Source organism: Balaenoptera ricei, chromosome 10 (genome assembly GCF_028023285.1).
Source record: "Balaenoptera ricei isolate mBalRic1 chromosome 10, mBalRic1.hap2, whole genome shotgun sequence".
Lineage (NCBI taxonomy): Eukaryota > Metazoa > Chordata > Mammalia > Artiodactyla > Balaenopteridae > Balaenoptera > Balaenoptera ricei.
This window is the reverse complement of record NC_082648.1, coordinates 102778456-102792326: the sequence shown is the minus strand read 5'-3', so window position 1 is coordinate 102792326 and position 13871 is coordinate 102778456. Positions and strand designations below refer to the sequence as shown.

General features: G+C 43.0%; 1 protein-coding gene across 1 annotated transcript in view; it reads right to left on the bottom strand.

Moving 5' to 3' along the window:
* Positions 1 to 13871, bottom strand: part of ATXN10 (ataxin 10) — a 155171-nt gene that overhangs the window by 127097 nt on the left and 14203 nt on the right. Inside the window, exons 2-3 of the mRNA XM_059937161.1 lie at positions 5992 to 6183; positions 845 to 927 (exon numbers count right to left, since the gene is read on the bottom strand). Of these exons, the coding sequence (XP_059793144.1) occupies positions 845 to 927; positions 5992 to 6183 (275 nt within the window). The remainder of the gene's footprint in view (positions 1 to 844; positions 928 to 5991; positions 6184 to 13871) is intronic.

Sequence of the window (13871 nt, the reverse complement as noted above, 5' to 3'; positions counted from 1 at the left end):
AAAAAGTCTGGAAAAGCTTCCTGGTCTTCAAATTAAGGAGCGTGGTTTTTCTCTTAATCCTCTATCAACAGCTATTAACAATCAGAGCTAACTTCCCTCTCTGTCATGCTGTATATTTGCCTTATTTAATATATTTAATACAAGGCTCCCCTCACTGGAACGTACACACCTGAGGACAGAGATTTTTGACTGCTTTGGTCCCTGTTCAGATCACATCCAACACCTAGAATAGGGCCTGCCACATCGACACATATTAAAAGACACTGTATCACTTTGCTAGGGCTGCCGTAACAAAGTACCACAGACTGGGTGCCTTAAACAAGAAAAATTTGTTTTCTGTTTTGTTGCTAGAAGTCTGAGGTCAAGGTGTCGGCAGGATTGGTTTCTTCTGAGGCCTCTCTCATTGGTTTGCAGGTGGTCATCTTTTCCCTGTGTCTTCACATGGTCGTCCCTCTGCACCTGTGTCCTCATCTCTCCTTCTTAAAAGGACACCAGTGACACTTGATTAGGGTCTACCCATATGACCTCATTTTACCTTATCTCTTTAAAGGCCCTGTCTCCAAATATAATCACATTCTGAAGTACACTAGGGGTTAGGACTTCAACATATGAATTGGGGAAGGCGGGGTGGGTGGAAAACACACAATTTAGCCCACAACAGAGGGAGAAAATTGGAAGTCACTACAACTTTCTTCTATGATAATTCTTTAATATCACTAATGAAGTTTCTCTGTATCATGAAATACAGAACCATCTGCTTTAATGAATGTTGTAATACTCAGAGTACTGGTATTTAAATCCTTTTCAAAGATATAAGTAATCCATGAATCATACTGCAAATTACCTGTCAACAGGGATTCCTGTTCCACTCGAAGTTCACGAAAAAGAAGAATCAAATCAACAGCAACACCAATTGTATCCAAGTTCCTGTATAAGGTTTTTAAAAAGGACGAAGTTAGACACATTCTTTTTCTTAAACCTGCACTTCAAGTTATGATCCACAATGAATGCAGAGACTACCGGTTAACAGTTCCCGTAGTGGGCAGAATAATGGCCCTCCAAGGCACCCACATCTTAATACCCAAAACCTGTGAATATGTTACCTTACATGGCAAAAGGGACTTTTACAGTCGTGAATAAATTAAGGACCTTGAGATGAAAGGACTAGCCTGGATTATTAACCAGGTGGGCCCAATGTATCACACGGGTCCTTATGAGAGGAACACTAGAGGGTCAGGGAGGGCGGCCATGAGCCAAGGAATGCAGGCAGCCTCTACAAGCTGGAAAAGGCAAGGAAAATGATTCTCCCCTAGAGCCTCCAAAAGGGGTTCAGCCATGTTGGCCCACTGTGGACTTCTGAATTTCAGAACTGTAAGATAATAAATATGTTATTTTAAGCCACTAAGTTTTTAGTAATTTGTCAAGTAGCAACAGGAAGCTAATGTGGGTAGCAGAAATGGGGTGCTGCTGTAACAAACAGATACGTGGAAGTGGCTTTGGGATCTGGCAATGGGCAGAGGCTGGAAGAATTTTGAGAAGCAGGACAGAAAAGGCCTAGATGCCTTGAATAGCAATGTGGACACTGAAGGCACTGCTGGTGAGATCTCAGAAGAAAATGAGGAACTCGTTACTGGAAACTGGACGGAACGATCCTTTTTCTACAGTGGCAGAAGCTTAGCAAAATGATGAATTTGGATATTTAGCTGAGCAGATTTCCAAGCAACACGCTGAAGGTGTGGCCTGATTTCCTCTTGGTTCGTATGGTAAAATGCGAGAGGGGAGAGACAGAGGAGACTAAAAGGGAACCAGGTATGATTTGGGAAATTCTCAGTCTATCTGGATCGCAAAAGACACTAAAACTAGACTATTCACTGTGAGGAAACTGTGCTCTGGAGAGAAAGCCAAGGATGTGGCTGGATGACCTTTTGCTAATGCCTTGGAAGAACCAGAAGGTCGGTGTTCAGTTACACAGAGGGCTCTCTAAAGAGACTAGGAGTGTTACTCATTTCCCTCAGTCATCTCAGCAGAAATCAGGAATAGAGATGGGGTTATCTAAGAAAGCTCTATGGCAGACCCTAGATTGCCTAATGGTATATAACTCCCCATGACATACACGTGAGACCCACAAGGTTTTTGAGAATGTCATACCAGTAGAAACTCTGCCAACCTGGATGAAATGCACAGAGAAAGGATGAAATGAAAGAAGGCTGTTAAACTCCCAAAATCCTACAGGCAGGAAAGAGGCTGATAAAGTTACTCAGCTGAAAACATGTATTACTCTTACCCTTCGAGAAAAAGGAAGGATGACTCTGAGGGTAGGACCAAGGGCAGAGCCTCAAGCCACAGAGATCATTCCCAGGCCTCAAAACCTGAGTTTGCCCAACTGGATTTTGAAATTGCTTGGGACCAGTGACTCCTCTTTTCCCTCAATTTTCTCCGCTTTTAGAGGGTAATGTCTAAAACTGTTATCCTAGGCCTGTCCAACCATTGTATTTTGGGAGCAGACAACTTCGTGTCTAGTTTCACATGTCCAAAGATAAAAAGGAATTTTGCTTCAGGATGAATCATACCCAGAGTCTCACCCAAATGTAATTCAGATGGTAAGATTTGGGACTTTTTAGCTAATGAGACTTAGATGAGATTTTGGGCTAGAGTTGATGCTGAATGGGTCGAGAATGTGGAGGACCTTGAGACGAGATGAATGTACTTTGCACATAGGACAGACGTGAATCTTTAGGGGCCGAAGGGTAGACTGTGCTAGGCAAAATAACGGCCCCCTAAAGATGTCCACATACTAAACTCTGGAAACTGACTATATTACCTTACATGGCAAAGAGATGTGATATAATCAATTTATATTTGATCTTTGTCCCCAGTTCCTGGCACAGAGCTCCTAAAACCCTTGGAAGTTCCTGTGTGAGAGGAAGGCCTTTTGTTATTCGTAACAAGCCCCTTTCAACCATACCTGAGCTTATGCTAAAGAGGGGACTCTTCCTGAGCCTGCAGGATGGGAGCCGGCTGCCAGAAGGACCAGCCCTAAGATCAGACAGCTGGAACCTTCAACCCCAACCTCCTACCTCTGAGGAAGGGAAGGCAGTTCAATCACCATGGCCGATGATTTAATCAATCACACCTATGTGATGGAACTTCCACAAAAAGTCCAAAACAATGAGTTTGGAAAGCTTCTGAATGGGCTGATGAGCACATCAAAGTGCTCAGAAGATGGCATGCCTGGAGAGGGCACAGATGTTCTGTGCCCCGCCCCATCCTATGTATCTCTTCCAGGTGGCTGTCCCTTTATAGTAAACTAGTAACAGAATGTAAAGTGCTACCCTGAGTTCTGTGAGTCGTTCTACTGAATTATCAAACCTGAGGGGTGTCCTGGGAATCCCTGAATTTGTAGTCAGCTGGGCAGAAATGTAGCCTGGGTACCCCATTTGCAGCTGGCATCCAAGGTGGGGCAGTCTTGTGGGACTGAGTCATGAAGTTATGGGATCTGAAGCCACTAACTTGAGGTAGTTAGTGTCAGAATGGAACTGAATTGTTGGACTGCTAGCTGTTTTTGGAGAATAAGAACTGGTCAGAAAATACCACAAGAGACTTTCTAGGAGTGATTAAATTAATGATTTGAAGATGGGAAGATTATCCTGAATCACCTGGGTGGGCCTCATGTAACCATAATGGTCCTTATCAGAGGGATGCCATACCGTCAGAGTCGGAAAGAGACTGGAAGAGGTTACGGTGTTGCTCTGAAGTAAAGGAATGCAGGCAGCCTCCGGAAGCTAGAAAAGCCAAGGGAATCAATTCTCTACTAGAGACTCCAGAAGGAACCAGCCCTGCTGCTGACACTAACTTTAGGTCAGGAAAACTGATTTTGGACTTCTGACCTCCAGAACTGTCAGATAATAAATTTCTGTTATTTTAAGCTACTGAATTTGCAGTACTTTGTTACAGCAGCAAAGGAAACTCATACAGCTCCCTACCTTCTTCACTTCTTCTCAACATAAATCAGAATTAAGCCAAGACATTCACTGCTAAAGAAGAGGGTCAGGGTCGGTGTGCACAAGGCTAGAATCCTCTCTCCCCTCCCCAAGGCCAGGTGGGCAGACAGCCATTGCTCCTTTCCTCTTTAGCCGAACACAAGACTGGTGGGAAAAGGGGCTCAGCACCTGCCTCCAAAAAGAAGATGCCGTTCCACCTCTGTTTCTCCTCTTGCCTCTACACATACAAATGGCTGCCAGGCACCTGGGCCCACTGCCTGCTTCTGTATGGCCAGATTTGGTGGGGGGAGAAAAATGTAACTTCATAACATGAAAATTCTATGAAATTCAAATTTCAATGTTCACAAATGAGGTTTTACTGGAACACAGCATGTGCATTTGTTCACGTACTACATATGGCTCCCTTGTACTACAATGGGAGAAGTGAGCCCCTCTGACAGAGATCACAAAGCCTGAACTATTTATCTGGCTCTCTGCAGTAAAAGTATAGCGACCCCCAGCAATAGGGATTATATTTACATGCAGAGCTAACTGCTTTCAACAGTTTTCTTTGAGTACTTCCTGAAATTTCATATGACTCAGATTGTTTGCTTTGCTGTATTATACCCCATGTTCCATACATCCTTGGCAAAAAAAAATTCCAGTCCATACCAAGTGCAATGTTCAGACAAAAGATGTAAAAAGGTCTAGGCCTTAATAGCATCCTACTTTTTAATTAACTCTTTAATAACTAAAAACATCAGAAAAATACATATTGGTTGAGATCTGAATCTTGACAGGCTCGGGAATATCAGCTTTAGTTAAGGTTGACCTCAAAGCCCCTACCAGAATCTTTGTTGTCTTTCTGACTACAAAAATGTTTTTCCCAGGAGCTGATGCCCTGAATGGTTAGAATTTCCATTCTAGGGCTCTCCTTTCCCTCTCCCGTCACACTAGAGGGCCTCCCTGCCTGGAAAGGGACAAAATAATCTAGCCTCTGGCCTGCTGCTTCTAGCATATAACTAGTTATACTTCTTCAATGTTAACTATTACTACCAAGATCATTACTGTTTCTATCCATTTATCTGTATATGGACGCCATGTTCAATTCTGTGCTGAAGTTAAACAACTCTCTCTTTTGGTTCCCTCTCCTTTGATCCAAAAAAAAACTCATTAATCATATCAAAGCCTCAGGTATAAGACCGTCCAGGCAGCACAGGGAGTCCCTCCATCGGCTTCTGGACCAGCCCGACTTCACTCATCATGGCAGTAACAGGGAGCCCCAGGGCTCTGTCTACATTCAAGTCCAGGAAATAAAAGTGAGCATGCTTTGTGGCTTCTGACTTCATCTCAAGTAAAAATTGTTAATAAAAATAGATTCCATAAAATCAAAGAGGAAGGGTGCTCAGTTCTGGGAGGAGAGTGTAACATGAGAACAAGAGCAGGACGGGGCAATTCTCTTGCTCATCCTTGTAACTCCATTTTAGTTGTACATTATAAATTAGGTGGCAGTAGCTGGCAACTTTACACAATCTTAAGGAACGCTTAAGATAAACCGTCTTAGAAATTCACATCGTGCTCCCTGTTCGAAGTAACACAAGGGCAACTAATTAAAACACGAAAACTAATTACAACACCTACAACTAAGAAAAGTGAAGTCCAGAACTGCAAATGCATTTAGGCAGGCAGACTAGAATCAAAGGATCAAAATTAAGTTCAAATCACTGTGTTATGTAAAAAACCAAATCCCTCAAAACATTATAAATACAAGTGAGAAACCTGAATAACCCCTAATGTTAAACATGCTGTCCCATTACGCACTCATCCAGGAGTCTCCCACAACAAGTCCTGCAGAACACTTGTCCCCGGAGACGGAGAGAGTCTCCTAATAAACACGGGTGACTGTGACGCCAAAACCATCTCTAACAGATAGGCCAACATGACAGAACCAGCATGCACGTACACAAAGAGATATTATCAAAGGCATATATGTAACTACAAAGAATAGTACCTGATTGAATTTTGGTTCACAGAACACTCAATACAAGCATTCCGGAGACACCGGAAGCACTCCGTTATTAACTGCAGACTGGAAGCCAGATGTTCCACTTGGGCTGGGTCTCTGCAGGCCAGCTCAACGGCATGAGAAGATTTCTTTAAGATATCCAGGACTCTTTGGAAGATAGTCCTGGGTGCTGTTTCTCTGAAAAAGGATAAAATTGTTACAAACCAGAAAAAAAAGAAAAAGACATTTCCAAATGTCCTTTTCAGAACACTGCTGGTGCTTAATTTTGTGGGGAGGCAAGCTAAGCCTATCTGTTCCAGCTCCTTAGTTTACGACACAAAAGAGCTACGTACACTGAGCACTTCGCCAAGTCACTGCTCTTAAAAACCTGTCCCTGTATTATCTCATTTAATCTTTGCATTAACCTTATGAAGCCAATACTGTCCTCTCCATTTTAAAGACAAGACACCTGAGACAGAGAAGAGTCTATGTAACTTGCCCACATCCCTCAGCTAATAACTTTTGGAGCCACAATTCCAACTGTAACAGTCGGATTTCCACTCCCACGACAACCCGAACCCCCGTTTAAGGTGACTGTTTATGGTTATGGGTCTGCCCTTAGGCAAACCAGAATATCTGCATCTCACGTTCTAGACAGAGAATATAACCATGTCCTCTGTCACCCAGTGTGTACCTGAAGTAAAGTTATGAGAAAGGATCCTCATGAAGGACTGCCTGGGGGACAGAGACACTACCCATTCTTAGATAGAGGAGCCAGAAGCAGTGCTCTGAGCTTACACACGTTCAGTCACAAAGATGGGGAGCCGGGGGAGCGGGAAGGAGGGAAGGAGACAGACAGAAGCAGAGGGAGACGGACAGAGAGACAGAGCGAGCTCGCTTCCGGGGAGCGTGTGTGCCCGGGGCGGGGGATGAACCTGGGGCTGTTCACCCCGCCCCCCCACCGGGCCCCGCAGTTCCCACGGCCTCTCACGCCAGGCCCACTGCCCGCACTGGCTCTCACTCCACAGCTATGAAGGGAAGGATTTCTGTCTGCAGCACGGCACCTAAATGCAAGCCCATTTCCTCATTCCATGAATCCCCTGAAGAAACAAGAATCCGCTTTAATGTCAGAAGAAAAATTGCTGTTAGACAACTGAAGAGACTCTTACAGATTAGTCCTGACCATAGGAATTTTCTCCCTGTGGTCGCACTGTGGAATCCCAGCACCCTACATTTCACCCCCGGATGAAATGAAGCCAGACCACCGGGGAGCTGCGCATTTCTCCAGAAGCACGGCCACTGAAGCGCCCCAAGCGGCTGTGCTTGCTCGGGGGGGCCCGGGAGACACTCCCTCCGCGAGCTTCAGGACCATAAATACTTGTACTCCAAGTGTCGCCTTTTTATCTTAAGGATGAATGATATAAATCACTTGATTTATCACGTTCTCCTCTGTCTTTGCCTTTAAGAAGCCTGGAGTCAAACCCACGACCCATCTTTAACACTATGAATCCCTCAGCATGACTTCTGAGTACTAACCTCATTTCTGGCTTTTCCCTCCCCTCCAATTTCCTCCCTTACCTTTACTTTATCTAACTGTATTTATTTTTTAAGGCACGTCAGATTTGTTTTTGGAAAGAGGCAGAATATAAATTAATCAATTAAAAATTGGGAAATGGGTGCATAAAATAATCAGCCCCACCTCTCCCCGTCGGCCCGCTCTAAATGGGGATCACGAAGCTTTGACTCAGGGTCGCAGCCATTAAGCGACCAAATAAAAAAGTGAAAGTTCAAAGGTGCAGCCTTAGCCCTGCCTCAGAAACTGTATGAAACAATGGAGTGTGTAAGCCACTTTCAGTGACAACATGACAAAAAGAAGATTCACTAACACTCTCACGACAGCTTTAAGGAGAAGTGGGTGCTGCTGGAGAGAAGGCAATTCCCACTCTACCCCTAGAGCTCTTGCCACTGGGCAAGATAATAATAAAATTGACAGACACGCAGGAGAAAAAGAAATTTTAATTCGTGTGCATGGAGGTCTCATAGAAATGGGACCTAAAAAGTGGGCCACAGCAGGCGGCTTTTATACTTTTTAGACAGAGAAACACTAAATTTCTGAGGAATTGACAGAACAAAGAAACTTAGGCTTTGGGTGCTTAGTTAGTGAAGAATCTAAGGAGAGTCTGGACTTGGGGTACTACGTTAAAGAGGAAACAAGGTTTGTTTATATAGGCTTCTTGGCCCCAAATTCACCTCTGGGGATAAGGGTGTCCTTCTGACTCCAGATGCAGGGAGGGTACCTCTCACACGGAGATTTATTGCCTGCTTTCAACAGAGAGGAGGGTCAGAGCGTCCCTCTTGCACTGGCTCTTTCTTAAGTAACTTTAATTCAAAAAAATCAATATGCCACTGAGGCTTATTTGGGGGAGGCGTGCTCTGGGCTCGAACGATACTAAATATAGTGCAGGCACTATTAACACGCTAAGAAAGTACCCACGGGTTTAAAACATTCTGAAGAATGCCAAGAGTGATCATGATTTCTACAACAAAGAATAAGCCTAATTACCTCTATCTGCCCCACCTGCATAAAATTTTGATGACATTTATTACTTAATCTTATAGTCAAATAAAAGTAGAGCGCTAGAACTCAAATAATCTACAATAAAGCCTCTTTTTTTTTTTCCTCCTACGATGACTAAGAAATGTGTATTTATACCTGGGGTAAAGAAGCCAGTATGATTTCTTTCAGCGGGTCCTTCACAAGGTCCCTCTCTCATGGGCACCACCTTCTTACTGTGAATGGTCTTCTCTGATGTCACTCTCTGAAATCTTAACCTCTGCTTCACTCAAAACTGATATCTAGCACAGCAAAAGCTTTGAAATCAAACTATAATAGACAACACAAAATAACAGCACTGTTCTTAGGAAAACTGGGTAACTGATATTCCAACCATAGAACAATTAGTAAGTTCATGAACCACCCTAAATAATTTCCAATGTTACATGTTAATTTGTCACATATACACCATGCCTTTCTCCTTCACTACACTTTTAACCAAAAGAAAAATGTTTACCTGAACTACGGCCAAGCAAAAGATTCCTGAAACACAAATAACTTTTTTTTTTTAATATTTATTTATTTAGGCTGTGCCAGGTCTTAGTTGCAGCACGCGGAATCTTCACTGCAGCATGCAGGATCTTTAATTGTGGCATGTGGGCTCTTAGTTGCAGCATGCATGTGGGATCTAGTTCCCCAACCAGGGATTGAACCCAGGCCCCCTGCATTGGGAGCGAGGAGTCTTACCCCCTGGACCACCAGGGAAGTCCCACAAATAACTATTAACAGCTACTAAAGAGTAATCACAGCAGCGTCTACCCAGCATACAACAGTTCACATATGCGGTATAAAGAGAAAATGAATTGGGATTGTGATCACTGTCATTTGTCCTCCCCATGGATTCCTGAAACCAGCAAGCACTGGCAATCCTCTGGGTCTGTTCACGTGTATGCCCTCCCCCAGAATCCCTCTCACACCACCCCCACCCAAGCCTCTGCCTGGAAGAACCTGGGGGCTCCTTTCAGGCCTCTGAAAACTCACAGCCCTGGTGGGACTCCGCTGCTACTCAAGAGTACTCAGGGGAGCCGCATCCCATCTCTGTGCGGCCCTGGAGCTCGGTCCACAGAACGGAATAGCACTTACCCACGTCAGATTACATTCACCGATGCGGTCTATCACCCCAGCTAGACTATAAATCCCAGAAAAATAGAGACTACCTTATTTTTTTCTGTATCTCTAGGGCCCAGACCTGCATTCACTAATTGCATTTGTTCAATTCAAGTTTAAAACGGTGATGAGACTATTCACATATTCAGAGCGGGATCTAACTGCTTCACAGACTTGTCATGTAACCCACTTACTGAGCATGTGCCCTGAGCCAGGCGCCAGGCCTGATGGGAGCAGTGAAATCAGTGTACTTCGCAGCAGCAACTGGAAAAAGGGAAACACTGAGGAACTAGCTCAACTCGTCCATTCCCATTAAGAAATTCACACATCCTGGACCCAAAAATTTGAAAAAAAAGGGTCATATCTTAAGATGTTGATATCTTATAATTGGTATTTAAGAAACATCTAATTTCTCCTTCCCCACTGAATGATAAGCTTACCCACTGAATGAGTAAGCTTAAAGGGGGAGGGAGAGGTGAGGGGTTGTAACTCAATTAACTACATTTTAAATTTCTCGAAAGCAGAGACTATTTCTTAGATATATTGTATACCCCTCTATAAAGGGTGAAAGGAAAAAAAAAAACTTTTCCTCTAGAGCCATATAATATCTACAGATTTTATTCACCATATTTTAATACAATATAATAAATTAACAACTTTCATGAGATAAGGACAAAAAAAGCTTTTCATTAACAGTAACTACTATGAAAACATTTAACTCTCTTCTGTACCTCTTTACCTTCTCCACAGTCTTGAAAGAAAGCTATTTGGCATTACAGATCCAAAGGAGTCCTAATGTACTCTGTCTGCAAATTCCATGTTCACTGTCAAGACAGCACAGCTAAGTATGTGTAATGATTAACGACAGTGAAATAACCAGTAAAGATCAGTCAATCGCTTGTATATTACAAATGTTATTAATAATAAAAACTGCTGTCATTTCTGCTTTAACCAAACTAACACAAAATATTCACAAAGACTTTAAGAAGCTTAGCTACTTCATTCACAGAAGGCCGAAAGTACTTAGAAGGACAATTAAAATTCAACCATTAGACATTCCTTTTACATAGGAATGAATGTATACCCTGAAGACAACTTATAAATGAAATGTTACATTACAGAACAAAAACAGCCTTTGAATTATACAAAAGGTAGAATTTCACTTCCTTCAAGTTTGAACAGGTTTAATCTTGACAAGTCCTGTTTGAATAAAATTAAAGAAAACTATTGGTGATTACAGCACAGGTTAGATAGGCCTAATATACCATCCGTACTCACATCTTACAGTCAATTCATCAGGCAGGACCTCCTTCTGAAAAGGAGACTAACTGTTCGTCATTTAACACTACGACTAAGACTTACATCCTGGTTAAAAGATTCATTCTAATACCCGACATTTAATTAAAAATTGACACGTGGTTTAGAGTCGTTTAACCACTGTCACTGAGAAAAACTATTAGAATACACACAAGTTCAGAGATTAAAATAACAATCATTGGTTGTTATTTAAAACCATAAACCCCTTACTGATTTGACTGCGTTAGACGAACAAAAACAGAAAATAAAAACATTTCTATCTCCTATCAGAAAGAGCCTGGGCAAAAGTTTGAAATTCATCTCTGCAGACCTCAAAACTCTCCTTTATATACTCTCTTCCCCTCTTCTGTCACATCCAGGACACTCAAGCTGAGACAACTCCCTGAGACAGGGTTGCAGGGTTGGCAAACTTCTTCTGTAAAGAGCCAGAGAGTAAATATTTTAGGCTTTGAGGACCTGACAACCTCTGTCACAACTTCTCTGCTGCTGCAGGGCAAAAGCAGCCATAGACAACATCCAAACGAACGAACACAGCTGTGTTCTAGTAAACTCTTTTTATGGACACTGAAATTTAAAGTTCATATAATTTTCATGCGTCATGAAATTTTGTTCATTTGTTTTCCCCTACCATTTAAAATATAAAAATCATTCTTAACTCAAAGGCCATTTTAAAAAAAAAACAAACAAAAACAAACAAAAAAAACAGGTGGGGCTTCCCTGGTGGCGCAGTGGTTGAGAATCTGCCTGCCAGTGCAGGGGACACGGGTTCGAGCCCTGGTCTGGGAAGATCCCACATGCCGCGGAGCAACTGGGCCCGTGAGCCACAATTACTGAGCCTGCGCGTCTGGAGCCTGTGCTCCGCAACAAGAGAGGCCGCGATAGTGAGAGGCCCGCGCACCGCAATGAGGAGTGGCCCCCGCTTGCCACAACTAGAGAAAGCGCTCGCACAGAAACGAAGACCCAACACAGCCATAAATAAATTAATTAATTAAAAACCAAAAACCAAAAAACAGGTGGTAGGTCAGATTTGGCCCACAGATCACTGTTTGGCGATACCAGCTTTAAAGGGTTCCAAATATATCAGTCCTCTCCCCCCACCCCGAAAAGTCACATGCTTCCCTCTTCCCCAATGTCCTCACCACAGTCAAAATTCGTCTCTCATCAGAACGAAGAGAATCTCAAATGCATTATACCAAGCAAAGGAAGCGAAGCGAAGTGAAATGCGCAGAAGTGGACAGTGTCCAGAAGAGAACCATGCACACAGAGAAAGCTGGCAAATGACAGCGCTGGCACTAAAGGTCCCAGGTGAAGGCCGGCCGTTCCAGAAGAGGTGCTGGGACAACTATCAATCCAATGAGAAAAAAACAAATTGGAGCCTTATGTAGAATCCTACTAAAAGTAACTCCAGATGGATTTAGGAATACATGTTAGGCAAAACTATGAAACTCTGGAAGAAAATATATGGAGAATGTCTTTATAGTCTTAGGTAGAGAAAGATTTTTGTATGTAAGACCTTATTTAAAAAGTGGTATTTGAGCAAAGAACTGAAGAAGGTGAGGAAGCAAACTATGCCCCTTCCTGTGAGAAGAGCTTGGATGGCAGGCAAAGGCATCACAGGAACAGCAGGGGGCTTGGTGGAAGCATCCAGTGACTCAGGGGCAAGACACAGGCTCTGTACGCCACTGAAAGAACCTCCGCTCCTGATGTGAACCCAGGGAGGGTTCTGAGCAGAGGAGTGACATCACCTGACTTTCACTTTGAAAGGATCCCTCTGGCTATTCTGTAAAGAATTGATCATAGCAGGAGAAAGAAAAGACAACAGGAGATCAGTCAGGACACTGTTCTTGGAAAAGAGTGGCAGAGGCAGACATAATAAGCACGGACCAGATTCTGAATATATTCTGAAGATGGAGCCAATAAGACTTGATGATAAATTATTATGAGGGTTATCTGAGAAGGGGGAGCCAAGGATGGCTCCAAACTTTGGCCTGAGCAATAAATGGACAGATGTATCTGCTGTTTACTGAGTTGGAGGAGACTGTTGTAAAGATATATGGAGATGGGGGGAATCCGGAGTTCAGATGGAGATTTGTTACATTTGAGGTACTTACTAGAAATACAAGTGGAAATGTGGAGTAGGCAGATGAACATACAAGTTTGGAGATCAGGAGAAAAGTCCAGCTAAAGAAAACTGCTAGAGTTACCATCAAATGTAAAGTAGTAAAACCCCAAGGCTGAATGCAATTGCCAGGAGAGTACAGGTAGGTGGGGAGGAGAGGCCTGAGGACTGAGCTCTGGACCTCAGAGAGAAAAGCCAACAAGAGAGGAGAATCTGAAGGGGTTGTTGTTCTAGAAGCCAAATGAAGAAGGTGTCTCAAGGAGAAAGAAGTGATGAACTACATCAACTGCAGCTGATAAGGATTTATCCAGTAAGATTTAAGATTTTAAGATTTATCTTAAATCCAGTAAGATAAGGATTTAAGATGAAGACCAATGGACTTGGCAATGTGGAATGGGTTCAAGAGAAAAGAGAAATTGTAGTAGGTGAATATAAAAAACTCTTTAGAGAAGCTTTATTATAAATGGGAGCAGAGAAAAATCAGGGAAATGGGAGAGAGATTTTTCTTAGGATGGGAAAAATTAGAGCAGATCTATAAACTGATGAGAACAATCTAACAGAAAAGGTAAAACTGATGATTTAAGAAAGAGCGGGGGGGGGGGAAGAGAATTGTTGGAGCAACGTATGCAAAAGGGAGCGGAATTTAGTGCAGACCTGAGGGGGGCTGGCATCTGAAGCAAGGCAGTTCACCGACAGTTAACAGAGGGAAGGCAAATTATGGGGACAGAT